The following is a 23,495-nucleotide window of genomic DNA, read 5'->3' as shown; positions in this document are numbered from 1 at the left end:
CCCAGTTGATATTTTGGAAAAGTCTCATCTCAAATAAAGACATAGTTTCTGGAATTTTTCTGAATGTGCTATTGTTACAATACTTTTCAATATAAGAAAAATGCATGGTTTCTCTAAAATGTTAATGTAGAAAGAATTTTGTTTGCAGGCAGCTTTCCTGTACGCTCTTGGCTGCATCAGCGTTAAGCCGTCCTGCTGAGTCAGACCTTAGTTCTGTGAGTGAAGATGTTAAAGCAGCAAGTTTCCCCTCTCCACTTAGAATAAAGGGCCTAGTTGAGATGAGTTCACTGCTTTCTCCGTGCTTTATAAAAGGCTTAGTGAACTGAACATAGTGAAAAAGACAAAGTAACGATGAAACACTGAAAAGAAAAACATTGCTCATGACGCTGTCTCTTCTGTACCATAAGGTAATACTGTACATTGTTCGTAGACAATCAACAGTGACTGGTGCTGACCATTTCTTCTCATTTGAGCATCCCAGCAAAGTTCTTGAAGGTTTTCTAATTTAGCCGTGATTTCACGCAGCCTGTGTTGGCCCGGTAATTTATGGTTTCCCTGTGTGCTTTCCCTCTTGTTCAAGCGGTTAACCCTAGATACGTGCTGAAGAACTGGATGGCAGAGTCTGCAGTGCAGAAAGCAGAGAGGAATGACTTTTCAGAGGTAAGGGGGTTGACTTTTCTGCATTTATGTTTATTAATTTTAAATATGTCATATTTTAAACACACTGATTTTGTTGGCACACATGCAAAATTAGATCACTGCCAGCACCGGGTTTAGAATTTTCATTGCCTGGTCTCTCTCTCTCGTGTGTGTGTGTGTGTGTGTGTGTGTGTGTGTATCAGCAAATCACTCTCTCACATTTTCTGATTTATTCTCTAAGGTACTTAAAATTTTAAATACTCATTTATATCATAGAGGTACATTATGTGAGCATCTGAGGGTCTTGTTCTGCTGTGCGTTGTTTACGTTTGGGAATCTTGGGTTCGATCTCAGAAGTCCAGTGAAGCCGGCCGGAGGGTGCACCCTCCAGCAGGTAGCCATGGCAGCAGCAGACAGGTCCACTGAAATTAATCTTGACAGCAGGGAGAGGAATCAACTAGGTCTAAATGTATCAGCATGGATAACATTAAGCAAAACAAGCAGTGGAAAAGGAATACATGCAATGTATTACCACTTAATTATAGTGAAAAACATGTAAAACATCATATTATATGTTGCTTAGGGATATGCATATATATATAGCAAAAGTAACAAAATGAATAAAGTTGACAAACATCAACTTCTGACAGCGGCAACTGCAGGAAGAAGGAAATTTGGGTCACGGAAGGATACTTGGCTCCAACTATATAGGAAGTGTTTTATTTCTGAAGCGGAATGGAGGCTGCACAGAAGTTCATTATGTAATTCTGTATACCTTCTTCTATGCCTCAGTATTTCATAGTTAATTGTTTAAAAAGGCATTGCATATAATCTCTGTTTTTTGGAATGGAGCGGCCCCAGCACTCCTGCTGCCACTCGTCTGTCCTGCACCGGAGCAGGCAGTGTTGACAGTCACAGCCCTTTTACTCTCAAAAACTGGCCACAGCCTCAGAATCACACTCGTCAAATGGGGAGTCACTAATTGTGCCGTCAGAGTTGGCATTGAGAGAGCAACTTGGCTATTTCTCATTTGGAACGTGCAATCATTTTTTTATTTCAGTAGTTTACTTAGCCTGACAACTCTACGTTTGAATTTGAGAAAATAAAATATTCTTATGTGCAATCTTTTTAAGGTGTTAACAGGAAAAACAAAGAGAAGGGAGATAACTGAGCATTTATTTTTAGGTAAAGCAGTCTAAGCTGAGGAAACTAAACATTGTTTAATAGGTTGTTTGTTGGCTTGTTTCTCCTTTTTGCCCCTCCCTTTTGTTTCTTCCCTCTTTTCTTCCCTTCCTCAAAGTTGTCCTTGAGTAATGATGCAGTGCGCACTGTGGGTGGGGAGGTGTCTTCCTAAGTTCAAGGAAACATTCCGACCCACAAGACCATTACAGGCTGCTCTCAGCCCCACTCAACTGAGAAAGATCCAGACGGAAACCTGGCTTGTAAGAAGGGCAATGTCAGGTTCCTTGTTGGCGGGAGTTCTGGCAGCAGTTCACGGCAGCAGGAAGCACGCGTGAAAGCTCAGGTCCGAGGAGACGAGAGCCACACTGGGAAGATGCAGGGGCAGCCCTGGTTTAAAAACTTAATGTGCCAAATCTTGGCTATTGTAAATAGTGCTACAGTGAACATAGGGGTGTATATATTCTTCCAAATCGGTATTTTGGGATTCTTTGGATAAACTTCCAGGAGTGGAATCACTGGGTCAAAATGCAGTTCTGTTTTTAATTTTTTGAGAAAAGTGGCTGCACCAATCTGCGTTCCCACCAACAGTGCATGAGGGCGCCCTTTTCTCCATATCCTGCCAACACTCATTGTTTGTTGAGTCATTGATGATAGTCAAGATTGGGAAGCAGCCCAAGTGCCCATCAGTACATGAGTGGATAAAACTAAGGTACATTTACACAATGGAATACTACTCAGCTGTAAAAAAGGAAACCTTACCTTTTGCAACAGCACAGATGGACCTGGAGATTATTATGCTAAGTGAAACAAGACAGTGAGAGAAAGACAAATGCCATATGATCTCACTTACGTGTGGAATCTAATGAACAAAATAAACAAAATAGAAACAGACTCATAGATAGAGAGAACAGATTGACTGCTTTCAGAGGGGGTTGGGAAGCTGGGTGAAAAAGGTGAAGGGATTAAGAAAAAAAAAAAAAAATCCCTCACAGATAGAGACAACAGCACAGTGAGTACCAGAGGGAAAGAGAACAGGTAGGGGGAGGTAGAAAAGGGTAAAGGGGGATAAATGGTGATGGAAGGAGACTTGGAGTGGTGGACTCACGATACAAGATACAAATGAGGTATTATAAAATCATCCATTTGAAACCTATATAATTTTATGAACCAATGTCACCCCAATAGATTCAATAAAAATTTAAAAATAAAAAAGCCCTATGTTCCACAGAAACCAGTATCTCTTGGAACAAGGCCATCAGTGTAGTTCCCAATATCCCTACGAGAGACCTGCCTTAAGAGTCACCACACTGAAGAAAGCCCTAAGCATTCCATCAGCTATTTACAATTTTCTGAGTCCAGACGCTATTTTTCAGTCAGAAGCAGTGTTGTATGGAGACACAGTTGACATACCTCCTCATCAGGTTACCAGGCAGCACACCTGGAACGCTAACTAAGGGTTACATTCTCATGCAGGAAAGGGAAAAGATTTGGTTAAACCTTTTACACAAAATCCTTCACATACACAACGTGTGTTTACCTTCTTGCTTCAGACATTTCTTGGGAATTCACTCTATGTGATGCACTGTGGAGAAGTATAAAAACTGATTCAGGGAGCTTTTAAATTAGTGGGTCTAAAGCTGACTTTAATGAAAGGTTATCTATAGAAGGTACCTGGGGAGAAGTTAGGAGGGGCTCTAACATTCATGATGATGCAGTCTTTCTATTTAAAATATTAGTAATATAGTAATATACTCTATTTGAGTTCTTGGCTTTACTTTCCTACTTTAGATAATCATCCACCTTTTTCTATCAGAACTAGGTATTTCCTTAGTAACATCTAAGGAGGTAATAAAACCAGGGAAAACATTTGAGATATGGTTGACATATAACACTATATTAGTTTCAGGTGTGCAACATAGTGATTCAGTATTTGTACATATTGCAAAACGATCACCACAATACGTCTGGTTAATATCTATCACCATATATGGTCTTTTTTCCCCCTTGGGATGAGGACTTTTAAGATTTACTCTCTTAGAACTTTCCAATATGCAACGCAGCGTTATTAACTACAGTCACCATACTGCACCTGGCATCCCCATGACTTCATTATTTTATAACTGGATGCAAATAGACATTTGGATCCCAGAATTATTGTTTAAAGAGGTGTGTTCTTTGATGCCTCAGTTTATTACCGTGGGGCAAAATTACAAATGAGGGAGCAGCGTAAGTTGGAATCCATGCCCTCGATTTAGAAAGATTGCAAATTATTGACATTGTTTTATTTTTGTAGATGTTTTAGAAAATTAAAATCCTCTTACTGCTGTGAATTTTAATATCAGGATGTATATGTAGCCTTCATGACACTGTACACATTCCCTCTCCTGTTTTAGCACAAAACTAGTACTTGAGGAACTTTCTGTGGAACGGTAGAAATTTTAAGTAACAACTATAGTTGAAGTATTAATAAAATATAAAATGTTTAAGCATTTTCAAAGAAATTTAAAACTTAGCTTGTTGTTTTAGAAATTGAGAAAATTAATGGGTGTCCCGAGGAAGGAAATCTGTGTTTATCTACTTAAAACTGTTTACCAGGTCCGTCTTCTTCAGCAAGTTCTCCGGCATCCTTTCCAGAAGCACCCTGCAGCGGAGAGAGCAGGCTACTCCTCACCTACACCCTCTTGGGCTAGAGACCTCAGAGTGAGCTGCTCATCTTAATTTTGAAAAAATAAATTAAAGAATACTTCTGTCATTGAATTCAACATAGAATAATCAATTTGATAAATTCTTAATGACCATCTACATTTTGGTGACAATCCTGAATTTCATAATAATGATTATATAAAAAATATTTCTCAACCAAATAAACTGAACCTATTCTTTGAGACATCTTTCTGATCATTTTTGTTCTAATTAATAACTTTAATGGAATGATAAGGGGTTTTTGGTAAACTGTGAGTTATTCTCAATAACTAAAAAATTTTGATAATGTTTTATAATGAATTTGTAAGTATTCATCTAATACTTATTATGTGCCAAGTACTTTGGGGCACATCTAAAGAGTATACTAGCTTAATTGTACTCTTAGAGCTGGTGGGGTTTTTTTTTTTGGTCTATAATGCTAATTCTCAATCATTTACCAAAGTTAAGAGCATAGTTTAATGAGTCTCATTTACCTTTTATTCAACCAGCTTATTAATTACCAGTGCCTAACCAGTCTTGCTTCATCTACACCTCTACATACTTCTCAGTGTTCCTACTATTTTAAAGAAATTCGCATTGTTTCATTTAATTTACAATATTTCTGTATGCATCTCCAAACATTACTGATTTAAAATACATGCACACCATGTCATTACTACCTTAAGAGAATTAACAACTAACTCCCTAATGCATGAGATCAAATAGCCAGCTTTCAGTTTTTTCATATTGTTTTATGTCATCACCACCATTATTATTTTATAGTTGCTTATTTGAATTCAGACCCATATAAAGATTGTACATTAAAATTAGATGATAAATCTTTTAAGTTTCCTTTGATATCTGCTTTGAGCCACTTACATCTTTTTTTCTTGCGATTTTTTGTTTTGTTTTGGTTGCAGAAACCAAAATTCATCCTCTAGTGTTTCCCAGTCTGCATCTTGCTGATTGCATCTCTGTGGTCTTGTTTAACGTGTTGCTATGTCCCCTGTATTTCTGTAAATCTAGAGCTTGATTCAGATGCAGATCTGATTTCTTTGGTAGAAATACTCGCTATCAGGAGGCGAGCGTTGTGTACACCCCCCAGGTCTCTGTATGTAACGCCACTAGTCATCGACACTCATCGCCGTGACCCACTGATTCAGTAAGGTTGCAGATGACTCTGATCCAGTCCTATCACTCATTGGTCAGGACCCTTCTAGAAAGGAAGACTTCCTATTATTATTATTGGGGTGCCCTGAGACCCAGAAAGGCACACTTGCGAGTGGGTTCCCAAGCACGCTCTAAAGACAAGCAGTGGCCTTCTTTATGTTAGTGTCAGTACGAACTCTTGAACTTAAGCGTATTTTATGTTTTATACAGTTGCATTTATTATCCTTGCTGACGTACAAAGTGTCCCACATTTGGCCAGTGAGGTTTTATTCATATTGGCTCCTTTTGACATGATCCTAGAAGTTTTTGATAACTTCCTTGTTTTCTCGTGTGGTAAGATGTTCCAGGTTCATCCTGTATATTTCTTACCTTAGCCCTGGAATTAATTACTAGCAAAGTGCAAAAAGAAGTATACTTGGTATGCTAAAAAAGGAAAGAAAACGGAATCATATAAAATGCTCACTTAGAACCACAAAAGGCAGAGAGTGGAAGACGAATACAGGGACAAAGAACAAGGGCAAGTGGTAGAACACGGTTACGGGGGCGGGGCCCAACAGTACTGGCCTTCACCTAAAACATCCAAGGTCTAAACACAGCAATTAAAAGACAGAAATTATGAGAGTGGATCAAAACCCAGTAATTTTTATAGTTTTCCCCTGTAAAGGAAGGGTGTGTTGTGGAGAGAAGTTAGGAGGCCCCGCTGCAATCCAGCTCTGTGGGATCTCGGGTAAACACGTCCGCAGGCTTATTTCTTCTCTAAGTTAGGAACACCTTTGAAGTGACTGTTTTGGGGTCCTTGCTGACGCCCATGACAACCACATCACTCCCTTTCCCTTCTCAGTGCCCAGGCCCTGTGCTCTGAGTCCTCTTGATCCAAGTGGTGGGTCCCAGTATCTCCTTGGTCACGTTTCAGCTATGAATGACTTGACAAGGAATGACTCTTTACTCCCACTGGGGCCAAAGAGGTTCACGTCTAGAAAACTTTCCTCTTTGATTTTTCTGAAAATTCTGAAAGTCATAGAGATGAAGGCGGAAAATATGTGGAAGATCAATAAGACTTTAGAAGGTGCAGGATTTTGAAAGCTCTTTTCAAAATATCAAGTATATTATAAAAAGTGTTGATATTGCCCTAGATTTATACAGATATTTCTAGAAATACCATCTTCAGGAAGGAAAATTTTAAACTTTTATTAATTCGATGCTTCTGAACATCATAAAATAAATGAACATAAAACATCATTTTGTTAGCTTGGAAGGTGAAAGAAATTCCACTGATGTGCACTCACAGGAAAAGTATGTACATTTAAGCAGATATTGTAAATTCTGTGTTAGCTTAATGGTTATGAATGTACTTGAGCAACAATGAAACATTTTACATTTCTAGTCTGCGTACTTTATATTTTATCTAAAATGACCAACATATCACGAAAATAAAGTAGCAGAAATGCACTCGAGGTTAGAAATGATGGTACCTATCACACAGACATCTGGATGTTTCCCTTAGGACACGTTGCCTCTTTTCTTCTGCAGAGCTTTCATGAGATCCGACATGAAATCCTGCTCCCCGCTTCCTCCCCCGCCCGGTGGTCCCGGGTTCTCTTGCCTCTTTGGGGGAACCGGAGGCCTTTTGGCGACAAGGCGGGGTGGCCTCTCGGATTCAGGGGCGAGGGTGGGTGGGGGTGGAGGAGGGGGCGGTAATGACCCCACATCCCCGGCAAATGAAGGGGGAGGAGGAGGCACAAAGTCCGGTGGCCCTTCGTTAAAATCCGGGGGTGGTGGCGGCAGCTCTTCGTCCTCCATGGGTGGGGGCGGCGGGGGTGGCGGCAGAAAGTCATCGGGCGGGGATGGAAAGCCCGTGCCCTTGGCCTTGGGGGGTATCACTGGGCTGCCACCGGTGTCTGAGGACCGTCGCACTGGAGGGGGCGGTGGCAGGCTGGACTTCGGAGGGTGATGGGCCCTAGGTGGTCCGGGGTTCTGGTTAGCAAGGACTGGCTTCTTGTCCTTCAACAAAGCAACAACAGCATTAGTCTGGGCACACAGCCCCAGTGGAGATGACATTTCTGCAGACGTGTGATTCTAGGCAGTGTTGCTCCGCGGGGAGCCCTGAGACTGCAAGGTTGTTCATCGTTGCTCCTCTTTTCTCTGGGACCGAAGAACGACTCAAAAGGCTTTTAACACTATTACCCGGAGCACTAATCTACCCTGTGTCCTCTAAACCGGAGACGGCCCTATTCAAGCAGTTGCATACTATATTTAGACTATGTGTGTGTCGCCTCAGAGTCTGTTATCTTTAACAGAGCTTTAGTTGGGATAGAGTTTAGCTGGTTGAAAGGTTGCTTAAGGAACTCAAAATGGAAGTGAACTGACTGTCCTGGAATTCCAACGTAGGCCTTGGTTCCCCAGAAAAGCCCCTGGGGTCGCAGGCATATCCATCTACAACATTTCTCTTGGTTTGTGTTGAGCTGGCTGTGAAGCTCAGTTGTCAGGAGCAGGTGTCTATAAAATTATTTTGCACTCATACCACACCCTCAGTGGCAGAGAGGTGGTTAAGGAGCATCCCCAAACCTTCCCCAAATCTCAAATGCTCTACTGTGATTAGCACCAAGAAGACGAAAGGGAAAAAGAAAACCAGAGTAGTTCTCTCTGGGCGACAGGTTACCTTTGTGCAAGCCTCGTCTGTCCTGCCTCAGCGCCTCCTTGTTTGCTCCCCAGGACTGTGGGCTTCTAGGGGGAAGCCAATGATACACCTTGCACCCCTGACGAAACAGCTTCAGGGGAGGTGGTGGGTGGGTGGAGCAGGAAAGTGCACACCTGGTGTGCAGTTGTAAGGATTTACCTTTTCTTACCTATATGAAAGCCAGCTGGCTAATTATAATCATTACTATCTATGTCTCAAGGTTAAGATGAGATCAAATGAGATAAATGTGAGTGGTTCCAAAGAGGCAGATTGTGATGCAGTGCTGCTGGTAGAAACCAGAACACCAAACTCGGCCAAAGGCTAACAAAAGCGTAGTTCTTCTGCCAACAGTAGAATAGATCATAATAAATTATATTTATATAATGCAACTTCCCCAGAAATTCCAGGCAGCCAAATTGAATCCCTCTCTTTTAGTGAAAGTTATCATTGAAACTTACATTTTATGAGGTTTTCATTTTATTTTTATTTGCCTAATAACTTCTTCCCACTAAAGGTTCCATTTAGAAGTTTTTTTTCCCCTCTAAGAAAGTGCCTTATGATAAAGTTTCTATTTTATTAACATGATAAGCTAATTTAGTGGCGATATATTTTAAAAAATGTTCTGAATAGGCAGTTGGGGAATTGGTATTCACACACAGTTAAGTGATTTCTATTCTGGGATCCTTTTGATCACTTTCAGCATTTTAAAATGTGTGTTTTCAGCTGGCACCACAGAAACCGTGAAAATAATAATAGCTGAAAGCACACTGCATCATGAGTTTGTCAGAAACACAAAGTTTTTAAAAAATTATGTTTTCCTTTTATTGATGTTTGAGGAGAGGGGAAGGGAGGGAGAAAGAGAAGAGAAACACTGATGTGAGAGAGAAACATCAACTGAACCTGCAACCCAGGTATGTGCCCTGACGGGGAATTGAACCGGCGACATTTCAGTCTGCAGGATGACACCCAACCAACTGAGCCACACCAACCAGGGTAGAAACACAGTGGTTTAATAGTTTGCAGTGGTTTTCAAAAATTATAAGACATTCAATAAATATAAGATTTCGCTGTTTCCACCACTGGCTGATGGACAAAATGAAAGATGGAAATGAAGTGAAAAATTGTAAGGCGCAATGTAAGGTTGTTTTGAACCACACATGGAAAATATTCAAGGGAACTTGTATAGTAACCTGAAATGTTACCAACTGGTTTAGTAGCTAAATTACAGCTTTTAGTCCTGGCTGGTGTGGCTCAGTGGACTGAGTGCCAGCCTGCGAACCAAAGGGTCACCAGTTCCATTCCCAGTCAGGGCACATGCCTGCGTTGTGGGCCAGGTCCCCAGTAGGGGATGTGAGAGAGGCAACCAATCTGTTTCTCTCCCTCTCTTTCTCCCTCCTTTCCCCTCTCTCTAAAAATAAATAAATAACATCTTTAAAAAAATAAATTATAGCTTTTTAGCTACAGATTTTAGATGGACTTAGGTGAATCTTCATTAACCTCCTCTACTGAAAAAAGAAGTTATAGAGAATGTTATACCAATTTAGCTATGATTTCAAAATGTGTTTTCTTCTCCATCATCCTGAAGATGTATGTAGAACATTAACAGAAAAATATAAAATGCACACTTTGTAGTGAAATCCTTTTAGTAGTAGTCCTCTAATCTGGTTCTGTGGCTCCGTAAGCATTTACCATAGGGCTTCTGACTAACTGTTGCTCTGATTTGTTCAGAAAAAAGTAAGTAGAGATCCCAAGGGCCTAAAACTCAGAGCCTCTTTCAGAGAGTGCTAAACCCACCTGACCAAACCAATAAAATCACTCCAGTCAAACACAATAAATGAAGCTAAATGAAAAATAGTCACCGATCTTCAGCATTAAAATAAACATCTTACGTTTTCCCAAAGCAGTGTGTTAACAGTTGGTTTTAACTTTCCATTCTAGCCTATATAATTTTAAGATAAAGAAGATAAAAGCAATTACCTAAATGAAGTAAGAGTGACTCAGTTGCTGGAACTCTTTTCCCTTTTTAAAAGATCTGTTGTAGAGTCCTGCTGACAGTTTAGCACACGGCTTTACAGGTGAGAGTTTGATAGGGTTACGTCGGTTACCGTCTGGCCTACCTTAGTTGTGTCCACGTGTCCCTGGGCTTCTTGGAGGACAGCACTCACAGAGTGTGCGGCCTGGGGAATCTGACCATTGGCCTGGGCGGGGCCTGTTTTAAGTCCTGAGAGGGAGGAAGAGAGACAAGAAGAAATGGGGACATTTCAACATTCTTGAAAGTTCACCTGAAAATACAAAGCAGTTTCTCTCTCCAGTGCAAAAAGAAGGGATTCATGGGCACAGTATGGTTAACTGGGGGCTTTATGAAAAATCCTTGCTGGGGCCTTTTCAGAGATGAGAATCTTTGAACTAAGATTTTTGCTGTGTGAAAAAAATCAGCCTGGAGAGTCACTGGCAGTCCTTGTCACCTCATGGGGACCGTGCCTACGAAGGAAACTGGATCCTGATGAAATCACATAACCCCTGGATCCTGCTGTGCCCTTGGACTTCCCTGCCCTTGGAATTCCTGGTTTTGTGTGTTAATAAATCTCTCCCTCTCACTTTTTGTTGCCTAAACTACATTGAGTTGGATTTCCGTTAATTGCCTCATAGAGTCCTGATTAAAAATAGTTGCTAAAGTCATTTAATAAGTACTAAAAAAGCCTCCACAGCTGTTGCCTTGTTGTTAAGCACTCTGGATGTAGAACAATGCTTCTGTGTTTTTTCAATTGGGTGCCCAGAGCAGAAACAGGTGGATCCCATGCAGTGGATGCCTCCCAGCCACTGACCTTGCTGGTGTATGTGGTATGTTTCTCCAGGGCTCTGGTTCAACTGTATAAGGAAGAAGGGACAGGAAAAGAGGAAGGGGAGGAGGTAAGCAGGAAGGGATTCCAGATTCCTAGAGAAAAGGGGAGGCATCAGACAGAAGGGATCCGGGCTTACTGCCTGCAGTCCACTCGAGTGATTCCACAGCATGTTCTCTCCTGAGGCTAGTGCTGTCCCTCAGCCTCAGTCCTTGTTCTGAGCTACCGTCCGTGGTTCCGAGGCCCAGGGGATCACTCCCCAGTGAGGGAAGCCCACTCTGCAGGCCAGTGACTCAGGGAAGCAGTTGTTGGGTAAAGAGGGGGGTTCCCTTACTAGTGCCCCAAACAGGGTGAGGTTCAAGTGAGTGCAGTCAGCTAGTGGGTCCTCTGACCCTAGGGAACATTTTTTAAACACTATTCTTGAAATTCACCTTCACAGCTGTTCGGGGGAGGAGGGCATGTTGGAGGGAACACATTGCTGATTTGTACTAGGCCCTTTGGATGGACACGGATCCCTGAAACATTCTCTGAGGGCCCTATTGATTTTGTGCGATGAGTTCAGGTGAAGAGAGAGGTTTCGATAGCAGCGTTTGGAGAGAACTGAACTTTAAAAGATGGTGTCATTTCAAACAGGTCTTTGTTGCTAAGATGCGATCATGGTCACTGTGTGTGCCTGTGTGTGTATCTGCTGAGAAGGATGAACTTCACCTTCTATTTGAAAGTGGCTTCACTTCTTTCTAAACTCATCTTCAGTTCCTTCCATGCTGGTCAGTAATGTAGAACTTACATGGCCAGTGCTCGTGGCAATAAATTCTAAGAATAAGCTAAGAGAAAGTTTAAATTGAGAATTTTTTTCTGTTTAGTTGTTCATGGAAGCATTTATTAATAAGCAGGATGGCTCCCAGTATGGTTTATTTTTGAAATCTCAGCATATTTGTTCTCTGATTCTATAGCAGCACCAACATGGGTTAATTTACCATCTACTAAAGGATATTCCATCGTGTACAAGATCCACCTTTTTAATCCATGAAAATCTCATCAGAGTGCTACAATGGTATTCTTCAGAAATTGGTTTTAAGAAATCATCTAGAAGGAATGGAACTAACATAATTTATTTTGCATTTAGTATTAATGAAATTAGCTACATTAGTTTACTTAATCTTCAGAGAAACTCTATAAGGTATAAATCATTTGTTGTCCCAACCATCTTTAAATTCCAGCTGAGCATTTATTATCTGCAAGGCATTGCACTTGGTGCTGGGGAACCACTATATACAAGACATAATGGCCCCTGACCTCATGATTTCCATCACAGTCTAAACGAATAATCACAAAGGACGATTATTTGAGACCTGAGAAATGTAGGGGATACAGCATCTGTAAAGTCTCTGAGAAAGGATGGTGCTGGTGGTTTGCAGAACTGGGAAAAAGCAAATGGTACATGTGGTATGAACAGGAAGACAAGGGTGGAGAGAAAGAGGCAAGAGAGATGGGCAAACCCATATTATGCAACTAAGGATTTGAGACTTCATCTCGGAGCAGTGTGAAGCTTCCAAGGGGCTTTGGTAGGGGAAGGTGACGTGGAGGGGGAGAAGCCTGCAAAACAGGCTTAGCTGGAGGCCAGCTTGGCTCAGCCACTTCATGAGGCTGAGTGAAAGATCATGGTGGCTTGGATTTGATGGCAATAGAAATGAAAAGACAAGGACAGCTTTGACCAATATTTAGAAGGAAGAATCAACAAGATTTAGGAGTAATTGGATTTGAGGGTGAGGGAGCTTTTATTGCACCTGTACTACATGAGCAATTGGGCAGATGATGATATTGTTTACAGAATTAGAGAGCAACAGTGGGGAAGCAAGTTTGGAGGGCGAGATGATGAGATCAGTTTTACAGGCATTGGGTTTGAGTTGTCTGTGATGTATCCACGTGAAGCCACTGAACAGACTGTTGAATGCATCTGTTTGGAGGTCAACAGAGAAGGCTGCACTGATGTGTATTTCTAGGTGGTCAGCACATACATGGTACTGACAGTGAGTTAAGTCACTTAGGGAGATTGTGTAAAATGAGAAGAGGGTGAGGACTGACTGGGCCTTGGGTAATTTAATGTGGAATAGAAGAAGATTAGTTATCGGAGGAGGACAGAAAAGAGCGACCAGAGAAGGGTGGGGTGGGGTGGGGGACCTGGATTGTGTGATATTTTGAAAGCCAATAGAGGAGATTATTTCAAGGAGGAGTAGTCAACTGCGTTGGTGTTGCTGAAAGGTGGGATAAGAGGAGGAGTTGGCAATAGTTGGATTTAACAACATAGAGGCCACTGGTGAGATTAGTAAGGGCATTTTCCATGGGGTAATGGAGGCTGCACCTGACTGGAACGGGTGGAGGAGAGAGAGGGAAGTAGAAGACAGCAAATGTGGTCCACCCTTTAGAATAGCTGTCAGGCAGGGCAATAGCAGGAGGGGGATGTGGCCTCCTAGGAAGGTTTTAAAATTTGTTTGTTTGAAGAAGGGAGCCCTGTCGATGAGGAGAACCTGGTAGCGCAGGAGAAAGTAGGAGAGAAAGACATGATTGTCCTTCATTCCTGGCACAGAACTTCTAAAACTCCTGTTATCTCCCAAGTGATCTAAATATTTTTGTTATTCATGAGCCCCTAGGATCACATCTGAGTTTATGCTAATAGTGTGGCTCAGGTTGGGGGCTGCTTGCCAGAAAGACCCTAACCTCTGAGGAATTGAGTTGGCCTGGGGACTGAATTCAGTCAGGTAGCCAATGATTCAATTAACCATGCCTGTAAAATGAAATTCCAATAAAAAATCAGGGAGGGTGATGTACCCTAATTCCTCAAGAAGGGTACATGGAAGCCCTGTACCCAGGACCCACCTGGACCTCATCCTGTGAGTCTCTTGATTTGGCTGGTCCTGACTTATATCTTTCGTAATAAAACTGTAATAATAAGAATAGCATTTTCCTGATTTCTGTGAGTGATTCCAGCAAACTGTTGAATCTGAGAGGGCAATGGGAACCCCCAAATTTGTAGCTAGGAGCCAAAAGCGTGGATGGCCTAGGGGCTCCTGAAGTGTGGCTGGCATCTGCAGGAAGGGCAGCCTCGTTGGGGACTGTGTTCTTAGCCTGTGGGCTCAGAGCTGCACCACAGCACAGCAGGAGGTGCCGGAATGGGGACCAGAGTACGCATGAAAAGCTGCCCTTGTTAGGAGGTAACATAATGGCCTCAGCCAGGATAGGTGCGCACGCAGGGAAGTTGTTGGGTTTCATGGTGGGAAGTAAAAAGAGATCTCTTTTAATGGTTGCATTTTCTCTGATGAGAGTAAAAGAGTTGGAGGTTGGAAGTCTGAGGAGTGTGAAGAACATGTAAAACATTTAGGGAAACTAGAAGATTTTATTGACTGGAGCATGTTTCTTCAACATTATTGACATTTGGGACTAGAAAATTCTTTGTGCGTGAGTAGTCATGTGCCTTGTAGGACAGAGAGCATCCCTGCCCTCTACCCATTAGATGACACTAGCATCCCCCAAGATGTGGCACCCGAAATGTCCTCAGACATTGCCGATGTTCTCTGGGAGTCAGGGTCCAGAGAAACTGGCCTAGAGAAGCATAGTAAGACGGACAGGCAGTGTTAGGGCCTGTTTGTGGTTGATGTCCACAAATCTGTGGTAGAATCAATGTCTATTTCATGTAGAGCCCCCTAGGAGGAAAGGATGTCTCAGTCCCTATCCCCACCTAGAGACGTCTTGCTCCTCCTGCCCCTCCTGTTCTCACCCTCTGCATTTACTAGGTTAACAGTGGGCAGCATCTCTGTGGGTCAAGGACAGCCATTTTGTTCTCTTCCTTTCTTGCTTCATCCCATCAACTTCCATTGCTCACTTCCCTTCTTCCTCTTTTTCTTTAAATGACTGGTGTTGTGTAGTGCCTTTGACTGACTTAGGGAGGAGAGACATCCATTTCAGGCTTTGAGTTTAAAACCACAAGCTCTAGTTCATTCTTCCAGAGAGCCTTGAGTGAGGAATTATGTTCACTAGCCCAGCTAATCAAAATGCAGAATTCTGCTTTTGCGTTCCTGGTCCTATAACTCTTTTTCTTGGGAACTTCCCAGGAGGGATGCCTATAGTTGGATATGGGACCTGCGGGTGCCCTATCCTAACAGCATCTCACTGATACCGCACGTCAGATACCGCATGACCACTGACATAAGCCCATAGTTGGCAGACTTAAGGCCCCGGCAGGGAGACTACTCCATTTCCATCCCAAGCGGGACTTGGGTGCAAGTCGAGAGTGGACTAAATTCAGCTCTGACAGACCCACCCCGTGCTAGCATCAGACTCCGCAGGTTTGAGGGCTGAGCCTCCACAGAGGCTCAGACCCACAGTGTCAGTCACACGAACTCCTGACCAGCCCTCTACAAGTTCAGGGTTCCCTCAGGGTCAATAATTCACTAGAATGACTCCTGGCACTCAGGAAAGTGTGAATTTACAGTGATAGTTTCATTGTAAAGGATACACACAAGGCAAGGTCTGGGAGGGTCCCAACATGGAGCTTCCAGGCTCTTGCCCTGTGGGGTCACGCCAACCCAGAAGCGCCCCCAAGCTTCAGTGTCTAGAGTTTCCAGTGGGGCTTCATCGCATCTGCACGATGGACTTAATTGCTGGCCATGTGACTGAGGTCAGTAAAGCCCACCCTGGCTCCCAATCAGCCTCAGCGACCTTGTATTTACCAACTCTCCACGTATTGACTGTATTGCAGGGTGTGAACCCCAGGTGCACAGTGTGGAACACGCAGAAATGTTTTTGTCCTTTGGAGACTTAGAGTCTGGTGGAGAATATAGGCCATGAACAAATTAACAAATACCTAAATTTATAAATTATGACAAGTGCTCTGCAGAAAACCACTTGGCCAAAACTTCCAGGAAATGCACCGTCCACAGAACAGCCAGACTGGACACATCTGATGAAAATATCTGCACCTGTTGGGTCACGTCGACCTCACTGCAGCTTCCACAATTGCAAGCTTGTTTTACCCTTGGAAGCAGCAAGGTCCATAAATGCTGGCCTTTGCTGTGACCACCCTTTAACACTCGGAACGATGACCAGACTCTTCTGCCACAAATGGTCGGTTCCAGTGTTTTTGACCATTATTTATCACAAAGATAAAAATGTGTTAGGGCTATAGCTCAGCCACTGAGGAGATACTAGATCGTTTCTCCCAGCTTCAGTTTTCTCATCGGTGGCGATAATGTATACTTTGCAGGGTTGTTGTAAGAACCAGAAACTACGCGATGTGGCGCATAGTACCTACTTCATCCCTCAATGTCCTGTTCTCCTTAGAAATACAAACAAGCAGCTGTCACGCTACCTTTAAAATGTGATGTCCAGGATTGGGTATGAGGCTCTAGCCATGACGTCAATGAGACAAAACACCAGGAAATGATCTTGTCCTTGGTGTGGGCAGTGTGCTGGGGACTGATGAAGCCTTGGACAAATATAACATTTATACTCTGATGAGACACTCCTACCAGCTCACCCTAAACTGGTGACCAGCATCTTATCCACAAGCATATCATGAGAAAGGGGCAAAGCTTTGCTAAAAGTCACGCAGAAGGAAACGGAGGCGAGCATGTGCATGTGTAGATCTGAGCCTGCCCGTCAGAAGGGAAGTGCATTCCGCACTGCCTATGCTGTGTACGAGTCTCCATAGGGTTCTGCTGGTATAGAACGTGTTGGGGAAGTTTTGAGCATGAGCTCTGAGCTTGAACCAGTGTTAGGGTTTCTGTCTGTGTGGTACCTGTGGAAGGCGGAGCTGGGGTGGCCGTGTTGCCAGTGCCCATGTTTGTCCACCGAGAGGCCAGCCCGGCCCTGGCCACGGCCCGCTGATAGTTATCGTAGAGAGTCTTTCCATACTAGGGAGGAAACACAAGAGAAGCAAGAAAGTCATCTGTTTTTCCTGGATTCTGCACTCGATGGCAATATACATGTTGAGAGAAAAAAAGTACTTCATGCTCCTCTTTTTACTCTTTTCCTGAGTAGTTTTTTTTAATACAGTTGACCTTGAACAATATGGGTTTGAACTGTGTGGATCTACTTATATATGGATTTTTTCAACAAATACTGTAAATGTGTTTTTTCTTCCTTATGATTTTAATACCAGTTTTTCTCTAACTTTATTGTAAGAATACAGTACCTAATGCATATAACATATAAAATATGTGTTAATTGGCTGCCTATTTATTGGTAATTTCAGTCAACAGGTAGGCTATTAGTAAAATTTCTGGGGAGTCAGAATTTATACTCAAGATTTCCGACTGTGCCAGGGTCAGTGCTTCTAACCCCCCGGGTTGTTTAAGGGTCAGTGGTATCAGTATTTCAATAACAAATCCACAGATTGCTTCTTCATGTGTTAAATAATTTTCCAGATTAGCAGAGAGAGTTAATACTTTTACCCAGACATTAGAGGAGAGCTTTAGCCATGTAATTCTGATTACATATGTTTTCACATAATTCTACACCTCGTGCATGTAATCCCACCTCATGTTTCTTAATTACACACTACATTTGCAATGCTCTCCACAAGTAAATAAAGAGCTGGGAAGTCTCATGTGAAAGTAAATTGCTGACTCTCAGGTCATTGGAGACATCTGCGTTTCTATCCCTTTCACCTAGTTAAAAAACCCAACAGGCAAATAAATAAGACAATGTCGGTGGCATCAACCCACTAATTGCACTGACCTATTAAGTTTGAGTCAAGTGTTTCACAGGAGCATAAAGACTGGACCCAGCCAGGAAGGCGGTTGGCAAATTCAAATGCAAGATAGGCTGGAGTCCAAACGCTCACTCACCTTCGCGATCCTTATCCCCGTGACCCACTGGTTCAGCGCTCTTTCGTCATCACAGCAGAGATACTTGATGTACTGGGACTCCTTCTGAATTTGGGGATGCTAGAAAAAGTCATTTCAGAGACCCTTAATAAACTCTTTATTCATGAGCACCTTTCAAAAAATTTTTTTGAGTACTTTGAATTTATTGGTGTGATATTGGTTAATAAAATTATGTAAGTTTCAGGTGTGAAATTCTATAATATTTCAAAAAATGTTAAACTCAATGTATGTGATTTCCTGAGATGGTGGCAAAAATTATTGGGAGCGGTTTTAGGATTAGGAAAAGCAGTACTTTCAAAATGGACTAAGTTTGGAAAGGATTGAAGAAATCTGGGACTTCTTACTGGATTATCAATAAAAATGTTCATTTCTGCTTTTTCAACATTTGCAAGCTTTCACATCTATCATGTTCCTATCCTCACGAGAAAACTGAGTCATTTCTCCACTTACCATATTAGGGAACTTACCGATGTAATTCTTACCTCACAGAATTAATAGTATTTTTGTGACTCCCAGTCAATCCTGGGTGATTTCTGCTACCAGGAATTATCCTTCCTTAACTGTCATCTCCTATCCAAATGGGCCATTTTGGCCTCAGGATGGATGGCCTGGAGAAGGAACAATTCTGTCCATTCTCAAGTGGCCCTGACTTTGGGTGTTGCACTGGGAATAATCCAGGCCTCCTTGGAGCTCACAGTCAGTGAGAACAGTGATGTGGGCAGACAGGAAGGGAAAGAGAGACGCAGGCCCCTGGTCCTACAGGTTACCCTGCACTTGTCTTTCTGAATCCTCGCTGAGTTTGTAATTTCTGTTTTATGTCTCTGATGGCCTGTGTGCTCCACGAGGGTGGGAATCACATCCGCATTCACTGCTGAGAACCCCAGAGCTTAGCACATGACCTGGTACATGGTCGCTATTCCAGTCCAGAGGTGCAAATAATTGTTAAAAGAAATTTGGAAGTGCAAGAATTCCTGTTCAGCCAGAAGTCTTATAGCCATAAGGCAAGGGGCAGGCAACCAAATCTAGGTTCTAGGGTGTGTACCGTGTGCATTTTCATGAGGCATTGTAGTTTTTCACTTAGCTTTATGATGTAGAAAATAATTTCCAGCCACAACCACTTTGTGTGTGTGTGCACACGCATGCTACCATTTTCTTCTTCTTTCTCCAGTTCTCAGAGGAGTTCATTAATCCTGCTATAGGATAAGCATGAAATCGCTGGTGGTGCTGCAGGTGAGATGGAATGCAGAGAACCGGAAGCCACCTCCCATGGGCAGGAAGCTGGTGAAGCTATCCATTTCTTCCCTCAGGGTATTGCACAGACCTCCCCACTTCATTTTTGCTTTTGACTTAATCACCGACCTTTCAGGAAATGGCTATTTTCAAAGTTGATCTAAGCCAAGGGCACTGTGCCTTGAACTTCAGTTTGAGTCTGAGAAGCAGCATTTGCACTGGTCACCTGGCTGGCCTGCCTAGCAACCCAGCAGCGCGAGTCAGTGGGGTTGCTGTCTGCACCCAGAACGCATAACAAGACCCACAGAGACTCCCAGAACTTGATGAGAGGTCAGTACTTTTTGGTTTTACAAATGAGAAAACAGGCTCAGAGAAATTACTATGTATTTTACCCTTGGCTCTTTAGAATCTTGGGATCTCTTGTCCCACCCCCCTAGAATTTATGCATTTATATCAAGCTATTAAGCCAAAATTCCAGACTCTAAAGACACCTCAGAAAAATTCAGAAATTGTAAAGAATTCCTGCTTTTGGCCTTTGAGCCAATTGAAAAAAGTCTACCTTTATACTTTTAGCTTTATATAAACTGTTCGCTTTATGGAGATCCCTCGGCCCTTAGAATTTGTGTCACTGGAAGAACAGTCAATTCCTATTTATTTAGGTACAATAGGTCCCTTCCCTCCTGAGCTCAAAGGTAGGCTCCCGAAGGTTGCCTGTAGTTTTCCATTCTGGCCGGCAGATGGCAGAAAACACCTTTGAAAGGGTTTTGAATTTGCAAGAACACTGGGTTTCAATGCTCCCTCATTAAACTGAACAGTAGATTTTATTTGTATAAATGTTACTGTAACTAAGCATCCTCTTTGGAGTTTCTTAAAATTGAAGCTGTCTATCAAGTCAGATAATGTGGCCCAAAAGCAAAAAAGGATTTGTTACATTAATTAATCAGAAGGTTGGTCATATTGATGAAAATCCACTAAGCGGAGGATTTACTCCCTGAACAGATTGTGACATTCCACAAACACCTGAAGTGCTCCCTTCAACCACAGAACTCACAAACCAAACCGAAGTCCTTTTCTGCACCAGAAACAGTTCCCCAACTTACAACAACCTCCTTGTTCTGTCCTGTAGGAGGGGTGAACACGGGTCTTTTCAGCAATTTAATGTTTATAATAGTTCTTAGGAAGCAGCTTTTTTTTTCCCTGAGAAAGTAAAAACCTTGACATTGTTCCCTTGGCCTGGCTATCTTAAAAGTCTGGGGTTTTTATTTCTTTCTTTGGTGCGGGTCATGGGAGAGCCAGGTCCCAGGAGCAGACTGTAACTGGCCTGTGCTCGCAGCGAACTGCACAAGGCAATGGCCTGTGTGAAGGTGCCCACTTAACTAGCACAATAAACAATCTCATCCAAGTAGAGTGAGATACAGCCCTTCTCTTAAACAAATGGCTTTTGAGCATAAAACAGAGGCAAGGCCTCCCGACCTTTAATTCTAACAGTGGCTCCTGCTATGATGAGGAGGCAGGTGTACTGATCTTGCTCCATTTTCTCCAACATTTATGGGGCGAGTCTCACTGATTGCCTCAGACCACATGGGTACTATGGACATGTACGGCAGGATTCAGCAACAGGTGAGCTTGAAGGTCTCTTGCAATCCTCAGTTTTTATGGTTCTAAGATGAACTACCAGTGGGCACCAGGCTCCTTCCCGGCTCCCAGGGCATCCTAGAGCCAGTCACCGTGCTGGAGCTCCAGTCAGTCTTGGGACTTCGCCAAGGGGTTGCTGACTGACTGAGCCTTTTGTTGAAAAGTCATTTGCAAAGCTGTTTAAGGAAAAAAAATGCTGGTTCAGTACCACTGGGCAGACTCTTCTGCATTTGGTTTGATCGTTCCTGACCAGAAAAAGAGAGAAGCTCCTAGCAGAACACAACAGTTAAAAGGGAACTTTCAGGCCTCTGAACTTACAAACGTGGAAACCAAGGGCTGGGAGGGTGAGCCCTGTGTCCACGTCCAAGGAGAGAGGCAGAGCTGTAACTAGAACCGAGGCCCCACGCGTTCAACAAACCCCTCTGGGTGCTGGGAAATATGCCAGCCCCTGAGTAAATAAGGATGAGTAAGAGAGACTCACACCAGAAGTAGGAAGGGGCCCCTGGGGTTGTTGCTGGGTGGGGGACACATGTAAATATATGATTACTTAATGACGTGGTAAATTTTGTGGTAAAAGTTTGAAAATGAAGGCAGAGAAAGGCTCTTTGGAAGAAGTGATGGAATGTTGTAATACATTTGAGGAACACCTAAAAAGTCTGTGTGGCTAAGGCCTGAGAGCCATGGAAAGGGGAGGCAGATAATAAGCTCAACAGAAGTCAGAGTCCAGGGCCTTGTTTCAAACTAGCCTCTGGACTTGTCCTCTAGGCAGTGGGTCCAGCAGACACATTAAAACAGCAGAGTAATACAGGCGGAGCTGCTGGCTCTACAGAAGGTGGACTGGAGTGAGGAGCAAGAAGAGAGGAGGGCTGGATGAGAGGTCTCTGACGGAAAATCAGAACTTGATGGTGGATTGGACAAGAAAGGAAAGAGAAGGGGCTTCAGGGATGATTCCTCTATTTCTAGCTGGGAGAAGTAGGTGGGTATTATGGGTTTAATTGTGTTCCCTCCAAAGATATGCTGCCCAAAATATAATCTTTGTTGATTGGTGTCCTTGTAAGACCAGGAGCAAAAGCACAGACACAGACAGAAGAGGGCCAGGCGAGACTGGAGACCGAGAGGAGTGGAATGCAGCTGCGAGCCCAGGAATGTCAAGGATTCTGGAAACTGCCAGAGGCTGGGAGATAGGCACTGAACGCATTTTTCCCTCAGGGCCCTTCGGAAGGAACCTACCCTGCTGACTTCTTGATTTTGAACTTCTGGCTTCCTGAACCGTGAGAGAACACATTTCTGTTTTTTAAGTCACCTAGTTTGTTGTACTTGGTCACGGCAGGTGCCGGACACTAGTCTAGCGGGTGCTGGTACCATTGGTCTCGAGAGGCACTGCGGAAGGAGGGAGCGGGTGAGAGGCAGAGAGGGCTGACACCTGGCAGGTTATGGTCACAGGGCCGGGACTCAAATTCCAGTCTCTCTGGTAGGGCCCCCTGAGGTCTGTTGTGATCAGTGAGCTTGTACTGAACAAAAACCTTCTGGGCTGGACGTACCAGTAGGCGTGTGGCCATCATGCAGTCTCTTAACACGCCTCTCCATAGCTTGAATTCCTTTTGAAAGGTGTGTATGTATTCTTTGAATTCTATAAATCTGCTTATCCTAATGAAATATTTGCATATCAAGAATTTTTCAAAATTCGTATTTGTTTTCTTTTTTAGAGAGAGAGGAAGGAACAATTTTTTTTTTTTTGGCTAGTGGACAGAAAGGGAAATAAGTGACCAACATGTTCATAAACAAATTAAGTTCTCCAAACCATAACAGAGCCTTATACTCAGCAACTTAATAAAAATTCTCAATATTTTGAGAAGGAAATGATAGACACGCAGAAGAGCAAGATGAGCAGGGTGTCTGCTCATGAAGAGATTGGCTTGGGGACAGAACTGCTCATTGTCCTGAGAAAAAAGGAAATACGTGTCCTGCTGGGGTTGCTCCTGACTCTTGTTGGTTCCTCGACCCATGGTGCTTGCTGGCTTCTTCTCTGCGAGCTTCTCCCTCGGTGGGGAGGCCCCAACTCTTTCCTGAAGACACGGGCCTTGGATATGAGGGCTTTAGAAGTTCTAGTCCAATGTCCTGGGTCTCAGCATTGCCATTCTCAGTGACACCCAGGACAACCTGTGTCCCAGTCTTATAATTCACCTCAAGCTATGACTCGAGGACTCAGTCCCAAGTGTGTGAGTCAGCACCAGAGACTGAGACTGTTCAATGTGTCTAAAGTCCCTTCTTAGGGAGTTCAAGGTCTGAAATCTCATCTTTCTCCTGCCAGACATCCCTGCTCCAGCCTCTGACCCCAGCCCTGGGCTTGGGGCCCTTTCTCCTTCTGACAACTTTCATCCTGTTTGTCCACTTGGAAGGGTATTTCATCACCAGCTAAACGTCACCGGAGTGCTGACGTTTAGAGGTAGGACACTTTCTAATGCTCTGAGCACAAAAGCTGACTGCTTAGGAAGAAGGAAGATTCCTGCGTCCCACCCTTAAAACATTTTGATTCGGTGGGTCCAGGGCCCTGGC

At 43.2% G+C, this 23,495-nt stretch overlaps 2 protein-coding genes across 2 annotated transcripts in view; one reads left to right on the top strand and one right to left on the bottom strand.

Moving 5' to 3' along the window:
* The window catches only part of LOC112319247 (protein adenylyltransferase SelO), a 39,037-nt gene extending 34,331 nt beyond the window's left edge, over positions 1-4,706 (top strand). Inside the window, exons 18-19 of the mRNA XM_024576585.4 lie at positions 581-660; positions 4,417-4,706. Of these exons, the coding sequence (XP_024432353.2) occupies positions 581-660; positions 4,417-4,539 (203 nt within the window). The 3' untranslated portion in view covers positions 4,540-4,706. The remainder of the gene's footprint in view (positions 1-580; positions 661-4,416) is intronic.
* A 2,076-nt stretch (positions 4,707-6,782) lies between these two features.
* Positions 6,783-23,495, bottom strand: part of APBB1IP (amyloid beta precursor protein binding family B member 1 interacting protein) — an 86,667-nt gene continuing 69,954 nt past the window's right edge. Inside the window, exons 11-14 of the mRNA XM_024575969.4 lie at positions 18,036-18,134; positions 16,985-17,099; positions 10,468-10,571; positions 6,783-7,674 (exon numbers count right to left, since the gene is read on the bottom strand). Of these exons, the coding sequence (XP_024431737.2) occupies positions 7,174-7,674; positions 10,468-10,571; positions 16,985-17,099; positions 18,036-18,134 (819 nt within the window). The 3' untranslated portion in view covers positions 6,783-7,173. The remainder of the gene's footprint in view (positions 7,675-10,467; positions 10,572-16,984; positions 17,100-18,035; positions 18,135-23,495) is intronic.

The sequence above is a fragment of the Desmodus rotundus genome, chromosome 4 (genome assembly GCF_022682495.2).
Source record: "Desmodus rotundus isolate HL8 chromosome 4, HLdesRot8A.1, whole genome shotgun sequence".
NCBI lineage: Eukaryota > Metazoa > Chordata > Mammalia > Chiroptera > Phyllostomidae > Desmodus > Desmodus rotundus.
Note: the sequence above shows the minus strand (reverse complement) of the source record. Positions and strands in the feature narration are given on the sequence as shown.